The 26,750-nt window shown below is 49.1% G+C and overlaps 1 protein-coding gene across 1 annotated transcript in view; it reads right to left on the reverse strand.

Moving 5' to 3' along the window:
- Positions 1-1,694: 1,694 nt before the first annotated feature.
- Positions 1,695-26,750, reverse strand: part of LOC141082448 (uncharacterized) — a 50,099-nt gene continuing 25,043 nt past the window's right edge. The window contains exons 2-6 of the mRNA XM_073566390.1: positions 17,907-18,086; positions 17,699-17,822; positions 17,518-17,615; positions 16,756-16,846; positions 1,695-3,538 (exon numbers count right to left, since the gene is read on the reverse strand). Coding sequence (XP_073422491.1) covers positions 1,695-3,538; positions 16,756-16,846; positions 17,518-17,615; positions 17,699-17,822; positions 17,907-18,086 — 2,337 coding nt within the window. The remainder of the gene's footprint in view (positions 3,539-16,755; positions 16,847-17,517; positions 17,616-17,698; positions 17,823-17,906; positions 18,087-26,750) is intronic.

Below are 26,750 nucleotides of genomic sequence, written 5' to 3' on the forward strand. Positions count from 1 at the left end.
GTTGAATAATCTTTGTTTTCAGATCATTTGAGAGTTGTTTTGAGGAGCCCATGATGCCACTCTTCATAGGAGAATCAAATAGGAGAACTACTTGCAAGTGGCCACCTTAAATACCTTTTCTCATGATTTGATACACCTGGCTATGAAGTTCAAAGCTCAATGAGGTTACAAAACCAATTTAGTGCTTCAGGAAGTCAGTAAAAAGTAGTTAGGAGTGTTCAAATCAAGAAAATGATAAGGGGGCCCATACTTTTGCACCGGTCAAATTTTGTTTAAATGCAGATTGCACATTTTCTGTTAGTACAATAAACCTCATTTGAATCCAGAAATATAACTGAGTCCATCAGTTATTAGATGTATGAAACGGAAATAGCTGTTGCAAAAACCAAAATTGTTATAAAGAAAAAAGGTTAACATTAATAGGGGTGCCCAAACTTTTACATATGACTGTATGTAAAGGATTTTTCTAAACTACATTTTGGGACAGATTAGATTCGTTTTATATACATACCTGATGATTTCTCTCTGCATAATCTCTTCTTTTTACATTTTTTTATGTGTTTTGTTGAAATACAGATATATTTCATACTGAAATGTTGTTTATGGGAGTAACTCTTGTAGGCTGTGTTGTTGATTTCTACTTCTGAATATATGGAGGACCTCATTTGGGCTTTTTATATATATATATGGTTAGACAAACAAACTACATAGAGCGGCAAAAGGTGTATACATGATAACCTCATACTGCAGGGAAGACATGTATTCTAGAATACTAAAGAAAGTGATAACACAAAATGACAATATTTAGGAGTATTTCACCAAACCCCATTACAGTCCATAAATCCCCATGTCCCTTTTAACTAATGTCATTACTCACATAACTCTTCACATATTGACAACTGTATTGTCCTCATCACAGACACTACTTACTACCATATGACACCATTACTTACTCTCACAATGCCCTGCAGCTACTCCTATTAACCCTTGTGTATGCCAACCATACCTGCTAATGGCTCTGATGTCATTTTATGTCTCCATTCTGGCTAGAGCTCCCATAAAGTCATCTCATTAGCTGCAAAGTTAGTTAGCGAAAGATTTTCTATGATGGCAGCTCAGTCTGACATGGCTGTTCAATATATTTACTACTGATCATTCTCGTACAATGAGTGTTTTTATTGTAACACTAGCTGAAGAGCCCGGCGCTGCCCGGGCATAGTAACTAACTGTGGTTAGTTATAGCAAATTATAATTATCCTCCATCCCATAGTCCTGTGCCCATATACCCATCATACATATCTACGATCCCATAGGCCCGTGCCCATATATCCATCATACATATCCTCCATCCCATAGTCCACTGCCCATATACCCATCACACATCCTTCATCTCATAGTCCCATGCCCATATACCCATCATACATATCCTCCATCTCATAGTCCTGTGCCCATATACCCATCATACATATCCTCCATCCCATAGTCCCATGCCCATATACCCACCATACATATCCGCCATCCCATAGTCCCGTGCCCATATACCCGTCATACATATCCTCCATCCCATAGTCCAGTGCCCATATACCCATCACACATCCTCCATCATACATATATCCATCATACATATCCTCCATCCCATAGTCCAGTGCCCATATACCCATCACACATCCTCCATCCCATAGTCAACCATTATATCATTTCCCACATTCTGAACAGTTAAAAGGCTTCTCCCCCATGTGAGTTCTTTGGTGCTTAAACAAATATGATTTACAGTTAAAACATTTCCCACATTCTGAGCAGGAAAAAGGCTTCTCCCCTGTGTGAGTTCTATGGTGTTTAACCAAATGTGATTTGCAATTAAAACATTTCCCACATTCTGAACAGCAAAAAGGCTTCTCCCCTGTTTGAGTTATACGGTGCATAATCAAATCTGATTTCCTTGTAAAACATTTCCCACATTCTGAACAGGAAAAAGGCTTCTCCCCTGTGTGAATTCTTTGGTGACTAACCAAATGTGATTTCTTTGTAAAACATTTCCCACATTCTGAACAGGAAAAAGGTTTCTCCCCTGTGTGAGTTCTATGGTGATTAACCAAATGTGATTTCTGGATAAAACATTTCCCACATTCTGAACATGAAAAAGGCTTCTCCCCTGTGTGAGTTCTCTGGTGCTTGACACAAACTGATTTCTTTGTAAAACATTTCCCACATTCTAAACAGCAAAAAGGCTTCTCCCCCGTGTGAGTTCTTTGGTGCTTAACCAAATCTGATTTCTTTGTAAAACATTTCCCACATTCTGAACAGCAAAAAGTCTTGTCCCCTGTGTGAGTTCTATGGTGACTAACCAAATCTGATTTCTGGTTAAAACATTTCCCACATTCTGAACAGGAAAAAGGTTTCTCACCTGTGTGAGTTTTATGGTGAGTAACAAAATGTGATTTATGTGCAAAACATTTCCCACATTCTGAACATGAAAAAGGCTTCTCCCCTGTGTGGGTTCTATGGTGATTAGCCACATATGATTTCTTTGTAAAACATTTCCCACATTCTGAAAAGGAAAAAGACTTCTCCCCTGTGTGAGTTTTCTGGTGTGTAACAAAATTAGATTTCTGGTTAAAACATTTCCCACATTCTGAACAGGAAAAAGGTTTCTCGCCTGTGTGAGTTTTATGGTGAGTAACAAAATGTGATTTATGTGCAAAACATTTCCCACATTCTGAACATGAAAAAGACTTCTCCCCTGTGTGGGTTCTATGGTGATTAGCCACATATGATTCCTTTGTAAAACATTTCCCACATTCTGAACAGGAAAAAGACTTCTCCCCTGTGTGAGTTTTCTGGTGTGTAACAAAATTAGATTTCTGGTTAAAACATTTCCCACATTCTGAACAGGAAAAAGGTTTCTCGCCTGTGTGAGTTTTATGGTGAGTAACAAAATGTGATTTATGTGCAAAACATTTCCCACATTCTGAACATGAAAAAGGCTTCTCCCCTGTGTGGGTTCTATGGTGATTAGCCACATATGATTTCTTTGTAAAACATTTCCCACATTCTGAACAGGAAAAAGACTTCTCCCCTGTGTGAGTTTTCTGGTGTGTAACAAAATTAGATTTCTGGTTAAAACATTTCCCACATTCTGAACAGGAAAAAGGTTTCTCCCCTGTGTGAGTTCTATGGTGCTTAACCAAATCTGATTTCTTTGTTAATTTCCCACATTGAGAACAGGAAAATCTATTGTCTGTTATGTGTATTTTTTCATGTTTAAGAAAAGTCTTTTCAAGAAAACTATTTCCATATTCTGAATCTGAAAATGGCTCCTTTCCTTTAGAAGCAATTAATTTTTTAATGCCTATATTGTGACTTTGATTTTCCTTAGTAGTTGGTAATGAACCAAAAGATGGGACCTGTTTCATAGGATCAGATGACAGATCTTTGCTATGAAGGGATGATGGTATATCTGGAGTAATGGCAATCACTTCAGTTGTATCCTGTGTGATCTCAAGATCATCAGATTTAAAAATTGAAGATGTCAGCGTTCCTAAAAATAAAACCAGTTAATAATTTTGAATAAAATATCTTCAAATTTTATACTTTTGAACATTTCTACTTAAGCTGTCCATAAAAGATACAAGCTTTTTAAAACCATTGAATTATTCACCAAGACAATGAGAGTTCACAGTCTAATCGAAAGCCTCATAGCATGAACCAGTGCATCATGGTGTTCAATGGTTTGTTCATTCTGCCTCCCAAACATGGAATAAAAAGCCAACAAACAATGTTATATAGGCAAAAATTATACCAATAAAACTTCTACTCATCTCACGGAAACACAAGACACCACTAAGGTCCATCATCTGTCAGAAGAAAACCAAAAGGTTTCCACAATATTTGTGGCTCAAAAGCTCTTGAAAAGCAACATGGCTTCCATAAACCAATCCAGCAATATCCGCTCTCCCAAAGTCAAATATCCACTCTCTTCTGAGCCTTGTAGTGCGCCCAAACCATATTTAGCATCCATATATTTGGCATTACTATAGTGAGAAGAACCCACTTAATTTACGGTGTGTGTTTCCTGGAGCACAATCTGGGCATTATGTGTTGGGTAATAAAAAGGCAAATGTGCAATTTTCATGTTGCAACATCCAGTGCGAGCTAATTTCCGTAAAGTGTCACTACTCCCATAGAATAATTCACTGAGGGTTATAATTTCCATAATGGAGTCACTTTATGGGGATTTCTACTGCTTCAGTTCCCTGTAATTTTGCTATATTAGGGCATCTGCAGATGGTGTGTCCCCTCTCCACTGGAATCTGCTCCTGCGATGTTTGATTCCATCACCAAGCAGCGCCTTATTTATGGTGCAGACGTTGCTGGTAATAGAAGAGATGTCGAAACCAGAAGCTCTGGGTGGCGCTGGCTCTGTCCAACCACTAAGATTAGGGTGCCTGAGACCAGTAGTTTCATCCAGCCTGGCAGTATGTGTGATGTACAATGTCTGCAAGATATGTTTTCTGTTGCAATGTGCTAACAAATCCTCCATCCTAGGACATTGTAAACTGTCAGTAGTAGGAATTCCTTCCCCCCCAGGTTTTATCAACCCTGCCACTTCCTCTGGAAGAGCAGGAATGTTAATTAGCTAGACCATCTTCCTCACACCATTTGGCTTCTCTCAGCTGAAAGAGAAAAATGCGGGAAAAAGGTCTTTGTTTGAAATAAAAACTTTAAGAGCCTGCCCTGCGAAAACCGTACCAAGTAGAGATATGAAAATCATATTTCTGCGATCCGAGCAGACCCAGCTTCGCTGTGGTGCCTGTTGCAAAACTCTCGGATGTCCAGAACCTGAGATATGATTTGCGCCCAAATGGATGGTCATATCGCATAGATGTTTGATGTTTTCTTGATAGGCTCATTACGCTGGGTAACATGATACCACTGATGAGTCCATACCAGCTTCTCCCATAAAGTTATAGCTAATCTAAGTTTTGTAGCCAAAACATAACTCGGATGAGAGAGGAGGGATCAACCCAGAATGCATCTCTCCGTGATGTCACAAAGCAAAGCCTATAAGGCCTTCCCTGGGCAAACCAGCACAGAACAGCTGCAGAGTCCGTGCTGACAAGAACTCAGATGAGCGGAGAAGTGCAGCTCCGCCTCCACCCACCTTAGCCGCATGGTCTGCCTAAGGAACAATATGGAACTGTGAGTGTAATCTCTTTGTTTTCTCCACTTTTATTTTATACCTGTACTGTACATATTTTATGTCTCAATTTTATAGCAACTTTTATCTGTAATCACTGTCCTCTTTCGGAAAATAAATGAAATTATTTAGATCTGTCTCCATGCTCTAAGAATCGAACTATACGCCTTTGTTAGATAATCGCTACTAATTCAAAGGGTTTGCCACGGACCCTCTTAACTTAACACTGTGAATTAAGTAACCGTGACTGGTGGCAGCGCGTTGTGCACGGCTATTGCGGCTTGCTGGCAGTCTAGAAGGGTCTTATATTGCTGAATAAGGGTCTGCGGCCACAGCATTGATAATTCCCTTACTGCAGAAGCCTAATTGCCGGTTCACAACAGGCAGCCCGTCCGGCGATTAATTATCCTAGGTGCAGTTCCCTGACTGACCTGAGGGTAAGGGGGGCGCCGGAGAGCTGCGAGTTCCAAAGTGGAACTGAGAAAGTGGGATATACATAAATCCCCGCAGTACTTGGAAGATTGATAGCAGTGGTGGGGCATCCAAATTAAACTCCCCCTGCGGCAAATTGTAGAGCGAGATTAGCTTGCTGGATATTTTTGTCACATGGTGCCAGTGGTGGGATAACTAAGATAAGCCCCACTGCGCCTGTGATAGCCGTGTGCCGGCATTGTGTCACGTCCCTCCGTCCGCTGATACACCGGTGTCAGTGGTGGGATTGTGACATAGTGGTGACACAGGGTCCGCTGTCCGTCGCGTTTTGGTGGCAGCGGGACCCCCGTTAGTCGTCGCCCGTAAGTGGACGAACGGCGGTGGGCTGGTCGTCACATATTGGTGGCAGCGCGGTGGGATAATCCTAGAGCATTAGTGATTTGGTTTGAGCAATCATTCCTCTCACTAAAAACCTGCACGGTTCCTGCGGGAATCCTGCATCATAGGTTTTGGAGAACAGACTCAGTGGTTACTAGTCCTGAGACATTAGTGTGTACTTGCAAGTATCCCCCTCCCGTTTCTTTGTTTTTCTTTTTCTATCTTTTATTTGGCAACCATGGCGGCAAAAGGAGAACCTTGGTACAACCGGCAGACAAAGGAAGTTCTTGCTGGGTTATGCACGTACCAAGGCCTTGACGCCACGAACAAAAACAGAGCTCAAATGATCGCGGCTCTAGTGCAGCTGGACAACGACCAGAATCCAGCGAGCGCAGAAGTTGGCCCAAGTGGCAATGGGGCTGCAGCAGAGGCTCCACTCCTGAGCGCTGGCCCCACATTCAGCCAGAACGGGGTGGACCCCTATCTGCAAATGGCCTTGGACGAACTCCCCGCCGAAGACAGTGATGGGCGGGTGAGGCTGATCCAGCAATATCGGCAGGAGGCCCAAGCCGAACGTGAGCGCCAAGCTGAGGCTGAGAGGGCCGAGCGTCAAGCCCAGGCTGAGAGAGCTGAGCGCCGAGCAGAGGCTGAGAGAGCCGAGCGCCAGGAGCAGAGGGCCCATGAACTGGAGGTACTCCAGCGGGGTGGGAATGCCCCCACAGCCCGAAGCGGTGAGCCCAGCAGCATCCAGACTCCTAAACCCCGGCCAGAGCTTTTTCCCGTGATGGAAAAGGACGGGGACTTGGACACGTTTCTGCGAGCCTTTGAGAAAGCCTGCAGACAGTACCAGCTGCCCAGAGACCAATGGGCAAGGTACTTGACCCCAGGGCTAAAAGGCAAAGCCCTGGAGGCATTTGCTTCTCTTCCGCCAGAAGCCGATGATGACTATGACGCCATAAAGCAGGCGCTGATCGCCAAATACCGGCTGACACCTGAGGTATACCGAAAGAAGTTCCGGCACCTCCAACGTGGCCCACATGATAGCTACAGTGATGTGGTGCAAGGACTCAGGACCCACTTTGACCAGTGGATCCATGGACTGTCCGTTGAAACCTTTGAGCAGCTACGGGACCTGATGATCAAAGACCAGTTCCTGCATCTCTGCCCAGCTGAGGTCCGACAGTTCATCCTGGACCGCGAACCAACGAACGCGGACAAAGCGGCGCAGATCGCCGACAACCACGAGGCCAACCGGAAGCCCGAGACGCGGAGGCCAGTCGCCACCAGCTGGAAAGGGGGTAAGCCAGCAACCAACCCCAATGCCCCAGCTAGCCGTCCCTCCGGAGGCCCAGTCCCTGTTGCCAACAGCAGGCCGGCTACTGACAGTCGCCTGTGTCACCACTGCCAGCGGCCTGGTCACTTCTTTTACACCTGTCCGAATAGGCCGAAGAACCCCCCAGCCAAGGCCCCTGGGCCCAACGCCTCTGTTCTTTTGGTGGGAGGTGTGGTTGGGAGGGCTGACGACAACGTTCAACCTGTTCAGGTGGGGGCCCGTCTTGCTACAGGCCTCAAGGACACCGGGGCTGAACGAACCCTCATCCGTCCTGGACTGGCGGCCCCTGAAGAGTTTGTTGAGGGGAAAACCCTGACTGTCACCGGGATTGGAGGCACCCGTTGTCCCTTGCCAGTGGCACGAGTTTTTCTTGACTGGGGTGCCGGGAGCGGGTTGAGGGAGGTGGGAGTGTCTGAAAACCTGCCCACTGATGTTTTATTGGGGACTGACTTGGGGCGGATGGTTGCATACTACGTCCCTGACACCCTTCCCCAAACTGATAATAAGGGTAACGTTAACCCTGATGATGATGATGATGACGGGAAACTGAATGTGTTACCTGCTAATGCCTTGATGAGTAATGATGCAACTAACAACCATTCTTTCCCCAGGTACAATGCTGATGCTGATGTGAATGTACCAAAGCAAACTGATAACCATTCTTCTCCTAGGAAGGATGATGATGATGTTGATGTATCTGTGCCGACTGAACCCGTTAACCCTTTCTTTGAAGCGGTAGATGTGTCCACAGGTACCGAAGTGCTCAGCCCCATCACTCTGCGGAGTGAGACGGCTGAGGAACCCCTGGCAGGAGTAAGCAACGGTGCTCAAGGAAATGGGGAGGTGCATGGGGACCATGAGGAAGGTAATGCCATGCAGCTGACCAGTGCCACCGAGGAAGGTAACTGGCCCATAAGTAGCACTGCTCCTGAAGTGTTGGGGGTGGATGGGGAGGTAGAGCCCAGGGCAGCACCAGCTGGTGGGTCTGAAGAAATCCCCAGGGAGACAGCATACATAGCAGCTGTCACACGCAGTCAGAGTGCCCAGATCGCAGGTAACGCACTGTCTTCTGGACCCTCTGCTGCTACAGGAGAGACTGAACCAGAGGTGAACCCAGAGCCGGTTCCAGAGGGTCCCAGTAAAGAGGGGACCCTGACGTCACTTCTGGCAGCCTCCAGCATGGAGTTCCAGGCTGCTCTGCACTCAGATGCCAGCCTGGAGAAATTGAGAGGTCTCGCCGAGACGCCCACCTCCAAGTCTGATAAGGAGAGGGTGTTCTGGGAACGAGGAAGGTTGTACCGGGAGACAGTACCCGGAGATCCTAAAAAGGAGTGGTTGAGGGAAAGACAGCTGGTCGTCCCCTATCAGTTCAGAACTGAGTTGTTGCGGATTGCCCATGAGATTCCACTCGCTGGACACTTGGGGATCAGCAAAACAAAGGCACGGCTGTCTCAACACTTTTATTGGCCCAAGATGGGGACAGATGTAACACACTACTGCCGCTCCTGTGCCACCTGTCAAAAAGTGGGTAAGGCGGGGCCTGCTCTTAAGGCTCCCCTTATTCCTTTGCCGGTGATAGAGGAGCCTTTCCAGAGAATCGCAGTGGACATTGTAGGGCCGCTGTCCGTCCCCAGCAGCTCCGGAAAGCGATACATTCTCACCGTGGTAGACTACGCTACCCGGTACCCGGAGGCAGTAGCTCTGTCTTCAACCAGGGCAGATAAGGTGGCTGACGCACTGGTGACCATCTTTTCAAGAGTAGGATTTCCCAGGGAGATGCTTACCGATCAAGGGCCCCAATTCATGTCTCGCCTAATGGAGCCTCTCTGTGAGAAAATGCAGGTGACGCAGCTGGTATCGAGTCCGTATCACCCACAGACTAATGGTTTGTGTGAACGCTTCAACGGTACCCTCAAACAGATGCTCCACATACTGGTTGAGACCCAAGGGCGCGACTGGGAGCGGTACCTCCCACACCTGCTGTTCGCTTACAGAGAAGTTCCGCAGGCCTCGACCGGGTTCTCCCCCTTCGAGCTCCTGTATGGCAGGCGAGTCCGGGGACCCCTTGGGTTGATAAGAGAATCCTGGGAAGATGAGCCAAACCCCACAGAAGTGTCCATCGTGGATTATGTCATGCGCTTCCGTGACAAGATGCAGACCTTGACGCAGTTGGTGCATGACAACATGACGCAGGCTCAGGCTGACCAGAAGCACTGGTATGACCAGAACGCCCGGGAGCGGACCTACCAGGTGGGTCAAAAGGTGTGGGCGCTGGTCCCTGTACCAACGGATAAGCTTCAGGCAGCCTGGGAAGGCCCGTACGTCGTCCACCAACAGCTCAACCCGGTCACCTACGTGGTCACGCTTGACCATGCTCGGGGTAGGCGCAAGGCCTTTCACGTCAACATGCTGAAGGCGCACTACGAACGTGAAGCTTGCGTCCTACCAGTCTGCAATCTGCCAGAGGATGGGGAGGAAGATTCCCTCCTGGACATGCTGGCCCAGGCCAAGGCCAATGGGTCCATTGAGGACATGGAGATAAGTGGTTCGCTCACCGTGTCCCAGCGGTTGCAGTTGATGGCCACCCTGGAACTCTTCTGGCCCGTGTTCACCAACCGTCCTGGGAGGACGGAGTTAGCGGTTCATGAGGTGGACACCGGGAATCATGCCCCATTACGGCGAACACCTTATCGGATCTCTGAAACGGTGCAACAAGTCATGCGCCAAGAGGTCGATGAGATGTTAAGGCTGGGAGTGATTCGACGGTCAAAAGGTGCGTGGGCTTCACCTGTAGTCCTCGTGCCTAAAAAGGATCGAACCACCCGGTTCTGCGTGGACTACAGGGGGCTCAACGCCATCACAACCTCTGATGCCCACCCGATGCCGCGCATCGAGGATCTGCTCGAGCGGTTGACAAACGCCAACTACATATCCATCATGGATTTGAGTCGGGGATACTGGCAGATTCCCCTGAGCCCTGAGGCGCAGGAGAAATCCGCCTTTATCACCCCCTTTGGACTGTACGAGTCCACGGTCATGCCCTTCGGCATGAAGAATGCCCCTGCCACTTTCCAGCGGATGGTCAACCACCTGCTTCGGGGACTGGAGGAGTACGCAGTGGCGTACTTAGACGATATTGCCGTCTTCAGTTCCACCTGGGAGGAACACCTTCAGCACCTCCAGGAGGTGCTCAAGCGTTTTCACAAGGCAGGCCTGACCATCAAGCCGGGGAAGTGCCAGATAGGCATGCACAAGGTCCACTACCTGGGGCACCGGGTAGGCGGGGGTTCCATGAGTCCGGAGCCAGAAAAAGTGGACGCAATCGTGTCCTGGCCCACCCCCAGGACCAAGAAACAGGTGAAGTCCTTCTTGGGCACTGCAGGGTACTATAGGCGGTTTGTACAGGACTATAGCGCCCTTGCCAAACCCTTGACTGACCTCACCAAGCAGAGGCTACCCCAAACAGTCAACTGGACAGATGACTGTGAGGCGGCTTTCCAAGCTTTGAAAGCAGCCCTGTGCAACTCTCCAGTGTTGAGAGCAGTCGACAGCAGTCGCCCGTTTCTGGTACAGACCGACGCCAGCGAGTTTGGCCTCGGTGCTGTGCTTAGCCAGGTCAACTCGGGAGACCAAGAACACCCCGTGCTGTACCTAAGCCGGAAACTTTTGCCGAGGGAAGTGGCATACTCGACCATCGAGAAGGAGTGTCTGGCCATGGTGTGGGCACTGCAACGTTTGCAGCCCTACCTGTACGGGCGCGCCTTCACGGTGGTAACTGACCACAACCCTCTGAGCTGGTTGCACACAGTGTCGGGAACCAATGGAAGATTGCTCCGCTGGAGCCTTGCCCTTCAGCAGTATGACTTCACTGTAAAACACAGGAAGGGCAGTGAAAACGGCAATGCCGATGGGTTGTCCTGCCGGGGCGAACCCGCTGAGGTGCGCATGGCCGATTACCGAGAGGTAATGCCTCCTTAGCGCCCTCTTAAGGGGGGAGGTGTGATGTACAATGTCTGCAAGATATGTTTTCTGTTGCAATGTGCTAACAAATCCTCCATCCTAGGACATTGTAAACTGTCAGTAGTAGGAATTCCTTCCCCCCCAGATTTTATCAACCCTGCCACTTCCTCTGGAAGAGCAGGAATGTTAATTAGCTAGACCATCTTCCTCACACCATTTGGCTTCTCTCAGCTGAAAGAGAAAAATGCTGGAAAAAGGTCTTTGTTTGAAATAAAAACTTTAAGAGCCATGCGAAAACCGTACCAAGTAGAGATATGAAAATCATATTTCTGTGATCCGAGCAGACCCAGCTTCGCTGTGGTGCCTGTTGCAAAACTCTCGGATGTCCAGAACCTGAGATATGATTTGCGCCCAAATGGATGGTCATATCGCATAGATGTTTGATGTTTTCTTGATAGGCTCATTACGCTGGGTAACATGATACCACTGATGAGTCCATACCAGCTTCTCCCATAAAGTTATAGCTAATCTAAGTTTTGTAGCCAAAACATAACTCGGATGAGAGAGGAGGGATCAACCCAGAATGCATCTCTCCGTGATGTCACAAAGCAAAGCCTATAAGGCCTTCCCTGGGCAAACCAGCACAGAACAGCTGCAGAGTCCGTGCTGACAAGAACTCAGATGAGCGGAGAAGTGCAGCTCCGCCTCCACCCACCTTAGCCGCATGGTCTGCCTAAGGAACAATATGGAACTGTGAGTGTAATCTCTTTGTTTTCTCCACTTTTATTTTATACCTGTACTGTACATATTTTATGTCTCAATTTTATAGCAACTTTTATCTGTAATCACTGTCCTCTTTCGGAAAATAAATGAAATTATTTAGATCTGTCTCCATGCTCTAAGAATCGAACTATACGCCTTTGTTAGATAATCGCTACTAATTCAAAGGGTTTGCCACGGACCCTCTTAATTTAACACTGTGAATTAAGTAACCGTGACTGGTGGCAGCGCGTTGTGCACGGCTATTGCGGCTTGCTGGCAGTCTAGAAGGGTCTTATATTGCTGAATAAGGGTCTGCGGCCACAGCATTGATAATTCCCTTACTGCAGAAGCCTAATTGCCGGTTCACAACAGGCAGCCCGTCCGGCGACTAATTATCCTAGGTGCAGTTCCCTGACTGACCTGAGGGTAAGGGGGCGCCGGAGAGCTGCGAGTTCCAAAGTGGAACTGAGAAAGTGGGATATACATAAATCCCCGCAGTACTTGGAAGATTGATAGCAGTGGTGGGGCATCCAAATTAAACTCCCCCTGCGGCAAATTGTAGAGCGAGATTAGCTTGCTGGATATTTTTGTCACATGGTGCCAGTGGTGGGATAACTAAGATAAGCCCCACTGCGCCTGTGATAGCCGTGTGCCGGCATTGTGTCACGTCCCTCCGTCCGCTGATACACCGGTGTCAGTGGTGGGATTGTGACATAGTGGTGACACAGGGTCCGCTGTCCGTCGCGTTTTGGTGGCAGCGGGACCCCCGTTAGTCGTCGCCCGTAAGTGGACGAACGGCGGTGGGCTGGTCGTCACATATTGGTGGCAGCGCGGTGGGATAATCCTAGAGCATTAGTGATTTGGTTTGAGCAATCATTCCTCTCACTAAAAACCTGCACGGTTCCTGCGGGAATCCTGCATCATAGGTTTTGGAGAACAGACTCAGTGGTTACTAGTCCTGAGACATTAGTGTGTACTTGCAAGTATCCCCCTCCCGTTTCTTCGTTTTTCTTTTTCTATCTTTTATTTGGCAACCATGGCGGCAAAAGGAGAACCTTGGTACAACCGGCAGACAAAGGAAGTTCTTGCTGGGTTATGCACGTACCAAGGCCTTGACGCCACGAACAAAAACAGAGCTCAAATGATCGCGGCTCTAGTGCAGCTGGACAATGACCAGAATCCAGCGAGCGCAGAAGTTGGCCCAAGTGGCAATGGGGCTGCAGCAGAGGCTCCACTCCTGAGCGCTGGCCCCACATTCAGCCAGAACGGGGTGGACCCCTATCTGCAAATGGCCTTGGACGAACTCCCCGCCGAAGACAGTGATGGGCGGGTGAGGCTGATCCAGCAATATCGGCAGGAGGCCCAAGCCGAACGTGAGCGCCAAGCTGAGGCTGAGAGGGCCGAGCGTCAAGCCCAGGCTGAGAGAGCTGAGCGCCGAGCAGAGGCTGAGAGAGCCGAGCGCCAGGAGCAGAGGGCCCATGAACTGGAGGTACTCCAGCGGGGTGGGAATGCCCCCACAGCCCGAAGCGGTGAGCCCAGCAGCATCCAGACTCCTAAACCCCGGCCAGAGCTTTTTCCCGTGATGGAAAAGGACGGGGACTTGGACACGTTTCTGCGAGCCTTTGAGAAAGCCTGCAGACAGTACCAGCTGCCCAGAGACCAATGGGCAAGGTACTTGACCCCAGGGCTAAAAGGCAAAGCCCTGGAGGCATTTGCTTCTCTTCCGCCAGAAGCCGATGATGACTATGACGCCATAAAGCAGGCGCTGATCGCCAAATACCGGCTGACACCTGAGGTATACCGAAAGAAGTTCCGGCACCTCCAACGTGGCCCACATGATAGCTACAGTGATGTGGTGCAAGGACTCAGGACCCACTTTGACCAGTGGATCCATGGACTGTCCGTTGAAACCTTTGAGCAGCTACGGGACCTGATGATCAAAGACCAGTTCCTGCATCTCTGCCCAGCTGAGGTCCGACAGTTCATCCTGGACCGCGAACCAACGAACGCGGACAAAGCGGCGCAGATCGCCGACAACCACGAGGCCAACCGGAAGCCCGAGACGCGGAGGCCAGTCGCCACCAGCTGGAAAGGGGGTAAGCCAGCAACCAACCCCAATGCCCCAGCTAGCCGTCCCTCCGGAGGCCCAGTCCCTGTTGCCAACAGCAGGTCGGCTACTGACAGTCGCCTGTGTCACCACTGCCAGCGGCCTGGTCACTTCTTTTACACCTGTCCGAATAGGCCGAAGAACCCCCCAGCCAAGGCCCCCGGGCCCAACGCCTCTGTTCTTTTGGTGGGAGGTGTGGTTGGGAGGGCTGACGACAACGTTCAACCTGTTCAGGTGGGGGCCCGTCTTGCTACAGGCCTCAAGGACACCGGGGCTGAACGAACCCTCATCCGTCCTGGACTGGCGGCCCCTGAAGAGTTTGTTGAGGGGAAAACCCTGACTGTCACCGGGATTGGAGGCACCCGTTGTCCCTTGCCAGTGGCACGAGTTTTTCTTGACTGGGGTGCCGGGAGCGGGTTGAGGGAGGTGGGAGTGTCTGAAAACCTGCCCACTGATGTTTTATTGGGGACTGACTTGGGGCGGATGGTTGCATACTACGTCCCTGACACCCTTCCCCAAACTGATAATAAGGGTAACGTTAACCCTGAAGATGATGATGATGACGGGAAACTGAATGTGTTACCTGCTAATGCCTTGATGAGTAATGATGCAACTAACAACCATTCTTTCCCCAGGTACGATGCTGATGCTGATGTGAATGTACCAAAGCAAACTGATAACCATTCTTCTCCTAGGAAGGATGATGATGATGTTGATGTATCTGTGCCGACTGAACCCGTTAACCCTTTCTTTGAAGCGGTAGATGTGTCCACAGGTACCGAAGTGCTCAGCCCCATCACATAACGGCGGTGGGCTGGTCGTCACAGTATGGGTTTGTGTGCTGTCCAGCAATCTGGTAGCAATCTGCTACCTGCTTAAGCCAATTAGAAAGCACCAAACCCTCCTAAAGCTTGAAGCCTATTCCCGGAATCTGCTAGATACAGCCTTGTTCTCCTCTGGTTCAGTCCTCTGTGCTCAGCTGGTGTATTTGTTTCCTGGTGTAATCCCAGCCCGCTTACTGACTACACTTGTGTCTTCTGATTTTGTACTTTCTCTGCCCTCCTGGTTATGACCAACTACCTGACTATTCTTCTTGCCATCTCACTCCACAGAATAGCGGGTAACACCATGGCCCAAGCCTAGGGGTCTCTGTGTAAGTCCAGATCCATGTAGAGGGGTTAAAGGATGATGAGCAAGGCAATCACTGGGATCTGGAAAATAGTGGTGGCCATCTTTTGATCTGCCAGGTGACCACTAACAGTGCTCCCAGTACATCGTGTCTGCAAACTATTCCATCAAGATCTGTGTATGAATAGCTAAATGGCGCTCCTTCCTTTCTTAACTCTACCATGTGCCCAGACAGTAGTGTACAATCATATATAGGGGATTGTTGGACTCAAGAGACATTGGGAAATAATTTGTAAGGTCCATTTGTTTCCTATGATTCTGGTGAAAACTCTCTGGGTAATTAGAGTATGGGGCTCGGTGGCTCTTGGCAATCTAAACTATCGTAAGGGCCAATATTTTCCATCAGATGAGTTTCAAGAAGAAAGATTAGACATTCATAGAGAACTTTTTATAATAGTGCAGAGCTGAGGTGTCTTAAATTTAGATCTCAGCCATCTGGCAGAGGTAATGGAGACCTTATTTTAAAGGCTACCAGGTAGTTGCAGACTCACATAAGTGAGGCAGGCCGATCCCACCATCATCAGACTACCATACAAAATGAACCTGTACAAAAAGAACTAGAATAAAAAACATGTTACCGTATTTTTTGGATTATAAGACGCACCCCAAATTTTGAGGAGAAAAATAGGAATTTCTTTTTAATAAAATGGTGGTGCTTCTTATAATCCATGCGTCTTATTTCTGTGGTGAAGCGGGGTCCCAGGGTCGCTGCTGGAGGAGGCAGGAGTGGGGTGATGCTGCAGGCCACAGGGTGGGATGAGGGGGGTCCGATGTGTAGTGCACCGCTGTGATTGTTTGGTGCTGCTGGGGTGCCTGGCGCTGCTGCCCGGGGAGTCCGCTGCTGCAGGGGGACTCTGCCGACATTTCGTGAAAGGCCAGAGCCCCCCGCATGTCCATGGTTTCCTCCTGTGCGGTGGACTCTGTGAACATGGCTGCCGGGGGGCGGCACATGCGCAGATGGAGGTCTCGGTATCAAGATCTTGGGAGATGAGATTACAGCCCTGATATTAGATCTCAGGGATCTAGGAAGCCAACAGCATCATTACCCTCCGCTTTCTGTTACAGGCCCAGCATAATAGTTTTCTTCAAGTGAGTTTCTAACTTGTCAGCACATTTTACGTACGCTGTCATTTGGCTTTATAGTTACAGATCTGGGCAGGTAACGGTCAGTGTCTTCTAATCCCAGGGGTAGATGGATCTACCAGGTTGTAAGTTCTATAGAAAAGGGCTTTCAATTCCCAAAGTCATTTGAACAGTTTTGGGTGGAGGAGAATGTTGTGGGCTAGAGGCAAAATGGTGATCATGGTAATACGGCCGGACTACACCACCGATAAAGCAGCCACAGTCGGTGACTGAGAGGAATCTGTGACTTCTCTGCATTCAGTGGTTACTACTCACCTGGGTAGTCATATGTGGGAATCTCCTCTTTACACCACTCATCACCCCTCACATATGTCTCTGTAGTATTAATATGGGTCAGATCTTCACCCTGAAACAAATATTGTAAAAGTCACAGACAGATGGAGAAGTCCCATCTATGATCAGCTCTAATCCTGCCATCTCCACCGTTCTCATTATACAAGTTGTTGGAATAGTTTTAGTGCAACAACTCCATTCATGTACATGACTGTTTAGTTGCTAGATTTGTATGCTGTTTATAAAGTTTAAAAAAAAACTCCCAGAGGCTCACACAGGGAGAGCATGTGACTGTATTTCCTGTTTTCCTGCTGTGTCTGAGTATGGGAGAAGCAGCCTGCTGTAGATGCTGCACAAATAGAGACACTCAAATGATTTATTCCTGATCTATTAAGCTTATCATATATTGTTCTTGATTGCTCCTGAAAAAACAACTTCTGTTGTCACACGCTTGGAGAGAATCGTGAGTAATCCGCTGCCAACACAAGTTCTGTGATGTATTAAGAGAAGTATAGAGTCTACATCACGTCAAATAATTCTACTCCTCTACTCCTTCTTGGTCAGATCTCTTCTGGAACACTGTGTCCAGTTCTGGGCATCACACTTAAAAAAAAGCATTGACAAGCGAGAGCAAGTTCAGAGAAGAGCTAACAGGATGGTGACATAAAACAAGACTGAGCACAAGACCTTTACAGCCGTCTACACATCATAGGGGAGATCTCCTGACACCTTCTCTCCATCTACCTGATGATCCTGAGGAGCACTGGGATCTTCTTGGTTACAGTCCTGTGGAAGAAGAGGACGGGGACATCTCTCTGGTGTTGTCCTCTTACTGGATAGATCTGGAGGAAACACATACAGGGACTGAATTCATTCTCTACATACAGATAATTATAGGCCGTGTGTATTTAGTCCTGTCTATTACCTGGTGATGTGAGGGGCTGGGGAACCTCCATTATGACGTCCTTGTACAGATCTCTGTGTCCTTCTAAATACTCCCACTCCTCCATGGAGAAATAGACAGCGACATCCTGACACCTTATAGGAACCTGACACATACAATGATACTGTCATCCCCCCCGATCCCTTCATAGTGTTACTGTATAATGTCCCAGCATTCCCAGCAGTGTCACCTCTCCAGTCAGCAGCTCAATCATCTTATAGATGAGTTCTAGGATCTTCTGGTCATTGATGTCCTCATGGATCAGGGGGTGAGGCGGAGGCCCCGTGATTGGGCTCAGGGGTCTTCCCCATCCCTCAGACACAGGGTCCTGACAGCGATCACTAGAGGTCTTCTTCACCACTGTGTAATCCTGGTAATGGAGAGACACATTAATAAATCTCACTCCAGACATTTCCAGAGTCCTCACCTCTCCAGTTCTGTCCATCTGTTATTCCCATAGATAACAATGATGTAATGTGACGTCAAAACATTCTTTAACTACATAAATAGTAAGAAGCTAAAAAATGATAGTGTTGGCCCCCTTAAAAATAGTCTGGGTGAAATGGTGGATGAGGAGGAGGAAAAAGCCAATATGCTAAATGACTTTTTTTCAACAGTATTTACACAAGAAAATTCCATGACGGATAACATGACCAGGGATAAAAATTGTCCATTAAATGTCACCTGCTTAACCCAGCAAGAAGTACAGCGGCGTCTAAAAATCACTAAAATTGACAAATCCCCGTGCCCGGATGGGATACACCCCCGAGTACTGCAGGAATAAAGCACAGTCATAGATAGACCATCATTTTTAATCTTTAAAGATTCCATAATAACAGGGTCTGTACCACAGGACTGGGGTATAGCAAATGTGGTGCCAATATTCAAAAAGGGGACAAAAACTGAACTTGGAAATTATAGGCCAGTAAGTTTAACCTCAACTGTGGGTAAAATCCTGGAGGGTTTTCTAAGAGATACTATACTGGAGTATCTGGAGAAGAATAACCTCATGACCCAATATCAACATGGGTTTACAAGGGACCATTCCTGTCAGACTAATCTGATAAGCTCTTATGAAGAGGTAAGTTCCGGACTGGACCAAGGGAATGCAGTTTACGTGGTGTACATGGACTTTTCAAAAGCTTTTGATACGGTGCCACACAAAAGGTTGATACATAAAATGAGAACAATGGGGATAGGGGAAAAGATGTGTAGGTGGGTTAAGAGCTGGCTCAGGGATAGGAAACAAAGGGTGGTTATTAATGGAGCACACTCGGACTGGGTCACGGTTAGCGGTGGGGTACCACAAGGGTCAGTTTTGGGCCCGCTTCTTTTTAACATATTTATTAATGACCTTGTAGGGGGCATAGAGAGTAGAATTTCAATATTTGCAGATGACACTAAACTCTGCAGGGTAATCAATACAGAGGAGGACAATTTTATATTACAGGAGGATTTATGTAAACTAGAAGCTTGGGCTGATAAATGGCAAATGAGCTTTAATGGGGATAAATGTAAGGTCATGCACTTGGGTAGAACGAACAAGATGTATAATTATGTGCTTAATTGTAAAACACTGGGCAAAACTGTCACTGAAAAAGACCTGGGTGTATGGGTGGGAGACAAACTCACATTTAGCGGCCAGTGTCAGGCAGCTGCTGCAAAGGCAAATAAAATAATGGGATGCATTAAAAGAGGCATAGATGCTCATGAGGAGAACATAATTTTACCTCTATATAAGTCACTAGTGCGACCACACTTAGAATACTGTGTACAGTTCTGGTCTCCGGTGTATAAGAAAGACATAGCTGAACTGGAATGGGTGCAGAGAAGAGCGACCAAGGTTATTAGGGAACTGGGGGTCTGCAATACCAAGACAGGTTATTACACTTGGGGTTATTTAGTTTGGAGAATCGAAGGCTTACGGGTGATCTTATTACAATGTATAAATATATGCGGGGACAATACCAAGACCTTTCTAATGATCTTTTTACTCTTAGACCTGTGACGGGGACAAGGGGGCATCCTCTACGTCTGGAGGAAAGAAGGTTTAAGCATACTCACAGACGCGGATTCTTTACTGTAAGAGCAGTGAGACTATGGAACTCTCTGCCATATGATGTTGTAATGATCGATTCCCTACTAAAATTTAAGAAGGGACTGGATGCCTTTCTTGAAAAGTATAATATTACAGGGTATATACACTAGTTTCCTTAATATTGCGTTGATCCAGGGAGCTAGTCTGATTGCCGTATGTGGAGTCGGGAAGGAATTTTTTTCCCCAATGTGGAGCTTACTGTTTGCCACATGGGTTTTTTTTGCCTTCCTCTGTATCAACATGTTAGGGCAAGTTAGGATAGGATATGGGTTGAACTAGATGGACTTAAAGTCTCCCTTCAACCTTAATAACTATGTTACTATGTCATCAGAATCTCTCACCTCTCCAGTGAGACGGAAGAGGATCTCTAGGGTGAGGTGTAACATCCTCTCCGCCATCTTGTCTCTGTCCATATCCATCCTTGATGGGTAAATCAGGAAAATTTTCTTCTGTAGAAGATCTTCACTGAGAGGATCCGATATTGTAGAGACCTGAATGAGAAGAAGATGATCCGATGTAACATCATAAGAATCCTGTGTAATAATACAATTACTGGAGATAATAAGGGAAACATATGAGGAGATTTATTATCTTACAGGGTTTAGTTTTCTTCCCTGACATCTACTAATAAAACCTATATATTTAGGCCACAGACAACAAGCAGTTTCCTCCTCGGAGTCGGCAGCTGAACACGTTCCTCATAGACTCATCTTCCATAACGCTAATTCTCGTCTCATTACCGACACTGGAATCGGCATTAGCAATACTGCAGGAGAGATTCATTACACGCGACATGAGAAATAACTCCTTCATGATGAGGACGACATCTTCATCTTCTACTGCGGCTCTAGAGACAGATGTGGCCAGAGTCGGTCACTGCCTCCATCCCCACCGGCCGTCTATATGAAGGTTTCCCGTCTTCCCCGCACTGGAATCTTCTCTCACGTTAGATCTCAGCTCTGAGTCACACACAGAAGTTTGAGGCTTTTCTGGAAGAACAGGACAGGAGAGATCTGAGGCCGATGTCTCCATGTACAGGGTTTCCCCTCGGGATAAGAGGCTTTTCTATCCCTTTCCCCCAATTAGAGGGGACACCTGTGGATATCGGGGTCTTTACCGGCTGCAGTCCTGGGGGGATTTACTCGGTAACGTGGACGTTGGAGAAACGTCACCATCAATTCCCATCAGAGTGAAGGAACATCGCTCCTCTATTCAGCTCTATGGATCCAGGATGAAATCCACTGCGGCCTCTGCAAGAAAAGAGGGAAGTCTGGTGAGACCCCCGAGGCCGGAGATTTCTACAGCTGCTCTGTGCGCACAGGACCTGTGATCAGGGCCGGTTTTAGGCAAAGTGGGGCCCTAGGCAAAGTTTAAAATGGGGCCCCAAATGCTAACATACTGCACATCACACAGAAGCATTTCGATTGTATTTACATGCACTGAGTTCGGGCCGCTAAATGATCGTCAAAATTGAAGTTGTTCAATGCTTGTTTCCCGGCCTCTTTCCACCATCTGAGAAAGAATGATGGGAACAGAACGATCACTAAGGGTGTGTGCACACGTTGCGGTTTTTGCTGCGGTTACGCCGCAGTTTCCATGCAGTTTACAGTACAATGTAAACCTATGGAAAACCAAATCCGCCGTGCACATGCTGCGGAAAATTCCGCGCCGATTTGCTGCGGTTTATTTTCCGCAGCATGTTACGTCTTTTTTGCGGGACCGCAGCTGCAGTGTATGTTCCGGGACATACAAATCAATCTCTCTCTCTCTCATCCGCACTGCCAAACCGCACTAGAACCTGCATCAAATCCGCTGTACACATGCTAGGAATCCGCAGAAAAAATGCATGTGTTTTACCCTGCAGTTTCTGCCAAGAGATATGGATTCTCTGCAGAAAAAGCCGCAGACTAATCCGCAACGTGTGCACACACCCTAAGGGTGGTTTCACATTAGCGTTTCAGGCCGCAGCATCGGCCTGCACACGGCCGCCGCTAAGCCCCGCCACCTGCCGCGCCTCCTCCGGTAGCTCCGCCTACGGGCGCATGACGCTGCATGCGTCCTGCGTCCCCTATCTTTAGCACTGGGGACGCAGGCCGTGCGCAGATATGCGTTTGGCGGCGCATGCGTCCTTTTGACGGTGCGCCGACCAGCGCCAAACGCAACCTGTTGCAATTTGGTGCGCTCGGCGCACCGTCAAAAGGACGCATGCACCGCCAAACACATACCTGCGCACAGCCTGCGTCCCCAGTGCTAAAGATAGGGGATGCAGGACGCATGCAGCGTCATGCGCACATAGGCGGAGCTACCAGAGGAGGCGCGGCAGGTGGCGGGGCTTAGCGGCGGCCGTGTGCGTCCCCAGTGCTAAAGCGTCATGCGCCCGTAGGCGGAGCTACCGAAGGAGGTGCGGCAGAGAGCGGGGGGCTTAGCGGCCTGCAACGTTAATGTGAAACCACCCTAACAGATCACCATACAGTATCATGTTATCAGCAGGACATCTACAGTTTACACCCCATAGTCCTCCATATAATATAATCTGCCCCAAAGTCCTCCATATAGTATAATACACTCCTTATAGCTCTCCATATATTAAAATACACTGCTCAGTCCTCCATATAGTATACTACACTCCTCATAGCCCTCCATATATTAAAATACACTGCTCAGTCCTCCGTATAATACACTCCATATAGTATAATGCACCGCCATAGTCACCCATGTAGTACAAATCACTTCCCATAGCATAATGCACCCCATAGTTCTTCATATAATGTATTCCCCATAGTCCTCGATACAGCATAATGCAGCCCACATATAGTATAATGCAGCCACCCCACAGAGTATAATGCAGCCCCGCCATACAATATAATGTAACCCCCATAGAATATAATGCAGCCACTCCACAGAATATAATGTAACTCCCCATAGTATATAATGCAGTCCCACCCCCCATAAAGTATAATGCAGCCCCTCCATAGAATATATGGCAACCCCCTCATGGGATATAATGAAGCCCCTTATATAGAATAACGTAGCCCCTCCATAGAATACAATGTAGCCCTCCTCATATAATAACTATAATACAGCGTCCCCCATAGAATATAATACAGCCCACCTCCCCATAGAATATAATGTAGCCCTTCATATTATTTAACACAGCCGCATAGTATACAGCCCAGCCCACCATGGTATACAGCCCACCATGGTATACAGGCTGTATACCATGCTGGGCTGTATAATACAGCCCAGCATTGTATAATATAGCCCGCCCAGCATGGTATAATACAGCACAGCATGGTATAATACAGCCCAGCATGGTATATAGCACCCCAGAATGGAATAATACAGCCCAGTATGGTATAATACAGCCCAGCATGGTACTGTATATAGCCCCCCCCCAGAATGGTGTAATACAGGCCAGCATGGTATAATACAGCCCAGCATGGTATATAGCACCCCAGAATGGAATAATACAGCCCAGTATGGTATAATACAGCCCAGCATGGCATATAGCCCCCCCAGCATGGTATGATACAGCCCAGCACGGTATATAGCACCCCCCAGAATGGTGTAATACAGGCCAGCATGGTATAATACAGCCTAGCATGGTATATATCCCCCCACAGAATGGTATAATACAGCCCAGCATGGTATATAGCCCCCCCAAAATGGTATAATACAGCCCAGGACGGTATAATACCGCCCAGCATGGTATATAGCCCCCCCAGCATAGTATAATACAGCCCTGCATGGTATATAGCCCCCCCAGAATGGTATAATACAGCCCTGCATGGTATATAGCCCCCCAGAATGGTATAATACAGCCCAGCATGGTATAATATAGCCCAGCATTGTATATAGCCCCCCCAGCCTGGTATAATACAGCCCAGTATGGTATATAGCCCCCCCAGCATGGTATAATACAGCCGAGCATGGTATGATACAGCCGAGCATGGTATATAGTCCCCCCAGAATGGTGTAATACAGCCCAGCATGGTATATAGCCCCCCCCCCAGCATGGTATGATACAGCCGAGCATGGTATATAGTCCCCCCAGAATGGTGTAATACAGCCCAGCATGGTATATAGCCCCCCCCCCAGCATGGTATGATACAGCCGAGCATGGTATATAGTCCCCCCAGAATGGTGTAATACAGCCCAGCATGGTATATAGCCCCCCCCCCAGCATGGTATGATACAGCCGAGCATGGTATATAGTCCCCCCAGAATGGTGTAATACAGCCCAGCATGGTATATAGCCCCCCCCCCAGCATGGTATGATACAGCCGAGCATGGTATATAGTCCCCCCAGAATGGTGTAATACAGCCCAGCATGGTATATAGCCCCCCCCAAAATGGTATAATACAGCCCAGCACGGTATAATACAGCAAAGCATGGTATATAGCCCCCTCCAGAATGGTATAATACAGCCCAGCATGGTATATAGCCCCCAGCACGGTATAATACAGCCCAGCATTGTATATAGCCCCCCCCAGCCTGGTATAATACAGCCCAGCATGGTATATAGCCCCCCCAGCATGGTATAATACAGCCCAGCATGGTATATAGCCCCCCCAGCATGGTATAATACAGCTGAGCATGGTATATAGCCCCCCAGCATGGTATGATACAGCCGAGCATGGTATACATATAGTCCCCCCAGCATGGTATAATACAGCCCAGCATGGTATATGGCCCTCCCAGCATGGTATATAGCCCCCCAGCATGGTATATAGCGCCCCCCCAGCATGGTATATAGTCCCCCCAAAGTGGCCCCACAGTCTAGTACTCGCACTGATTTAAAAAAAAAAAAAAAAAAAAAACAACACTCCTCACCTTCTCCTCATGCCCGCGCTGCTGGCTGCTCCTGTCTCCTCCTGCACACAGTGAGAGCGCGATGACGTCATTGCGCCCCCGCTGTGTCAGAGGCAGAGCGGGGAATGATGGGAGAGGGAGCGTCAGCTGACGCTCTCTCCCCCATCACTGCCTCCTTCAGTGCGGCGGCGGGAGTCGGCGCTGAGGGCAGGCGGGCCCTCCTGCCTCACAGGGGCCCCATAGTGGCTGTGTGATGTGCCGCTGGCTGGGGGCCCCTGGAGGAGCGGGGGCCCTAGGCAGCTGCCTGGTCTGCCTGCCCATAACGCCGGCCCTGCCTGTGATGAGGTCACAGGAGGGGAGGAGTCAGGGATCACATGATCAGGGCCTCAGTGTCTGCAGGACTCTGCTGTGCTGGTTGTCATGGTGCTGGATGAGGGGAAGTTTCTGTGTGGGGTCAGGAGGGGTTTACAGGGTGGATGTAGCAGAGCTGTGTGTACGAGGTGTACGGAGCGGAGCCGTGTGTGTACGAGGTGTACGGAGCGGAGCCGTGTGTGTACGAGGTGTACGGAGCGGAGCCGTGTGTGTACGAGGTGTACGGAGCGGAGCCCTGTGTGTACGAGGTGTACGGAGCGGAGCCGCGTGTGTACGAGTTGTACGGAGCGGAGCCGCGTGTGTACGAGGTGTACGGAGCGGAGCCGCGTGTGTACGAGGTGTACGGAGCGGAGCCGTGTGTGTACGAGGTGTACGGAGCGGAGCCGTGTGTGTGCGAGGTGTAAGGAGCGGAGCCGCGTGTGTACGAGGTGTACGGAGCGGAGCCCTGTGTGTACGAGGTGTACGGAGTGGAGCCCTGTGTGTAAGAGGTGTACGGAGCGGAGCCGTGTGTGCACGAGGTGTACGGAGTGGAGCCGTGTGTGCACGAGGTGTGCGGAGCGGAGCCGTGTGTGTACGAGGTGTACGGAGTGGAGCCGTGTGTGTACGAGGTGTACGGAGCGGAGCCGTGTGTGCACGAGGTGTACGGAGTGGAGCCGTGCGTGTATGAGGTGTACGGAGCGGAGCCGTGTGTGCACGAGGTGTACGGAGCGGAGCCGTGTGTGTACGAGGAGTACTGAGCAGAGCCATGTGTACGGAGCGGAGCCGCGTGTATACGAGGTGTACGGAGCGGAGCCGTGTGTGTACGAGGTGTACGGAGCGGAGCCGTGTGTGTACGAGGTGTACGTAGCGGTGCCCTGTGTGTACGAGGTGTACGGAGCGGAGCCGGGTGTGTACGAGGTGTACGGAGCGGAGCCGCGTGTGTACGAGGTGTACGGAGCGGAGCCGCGTGTGTACGAGGTGTACGGAGCGGAGCCGCGTGTGTACGAGGTGTACGGAGCGGAGCCGCGTGTGTACGAGGTGTACGGAGCGGAGCCGTGTGTGTACGAGGTGTACGGAGCGGAGCCGCGTGCGTACGAGGTGCACGTAGCGGAGCCATGTGTGTACGAGGTGTACGTAGCGGTGCCCTGTGTGTACGAGGTGTACGGAGCGGAGCCGGGTGTGTACGAGGTATACGGAGCGGAGACGTGTGTGCACGAGGTGTACGGAGAGGAACCGTGTGTGTATGAGGTGTACGGAGCGGAGCCGTGTGTGCACGAGGTGTACGGAGCGGAGCCGTGTGTGTACGAGGTGTACTGAGCAGAGCCATGTGTACGAGGTGTACGGAGCGGAGCTGCGTGTGTACGAGGTGTACGGAGCGGAGCCGTGTGTGTACGAGGTGTACGGAGCGGAGCCGTGTGTGTACGAGGTGTACGTAGCGGTGCCCTGTGTGTACGAGGTGTACGGAGCGGAGCCGGGTGTGTACGAGGTGTACGGAGCCGCGTGTGTACGAGGTGTACGGAGCGGAGCCGTGTGTGTACGAGGTGTACGGAGCGGAGCCGCGTGTGTACGAGGTGTACTGACCAGAGCCGTGTGTACGAGGTGTACGGAGCGGAGCCGCGTGTGTACGAGGTGTACGGAGCGGAGCCGTGTGTGTACGAGGTGTACGGAGCGGAGCCGTGTGTGTACGAGGTGTACGAAGCGGAGCCGTGTGTGCACGAGGTGTACGGAGCGGAGCCGTGTGTGTACGAGGTGTACTGAGCAGAGCCGTGTTT

Source organism: Dendrobates tinctorius, unplaced genomic scaffold (genome assembly GCF_039654945.1).
Source record: "Dendrobates tinctorius isolate UK_male_01 unplaced genomic scaffold, ASM3965494v1 ptg000017l, whole genome shotgun sequence".
Lineage (NCBI taxonomy): Eukaryota > Metazoa > Chordata > Amphibia > Anura > Dendrobatidae > Dendrobates > Dendrobates tinctorius.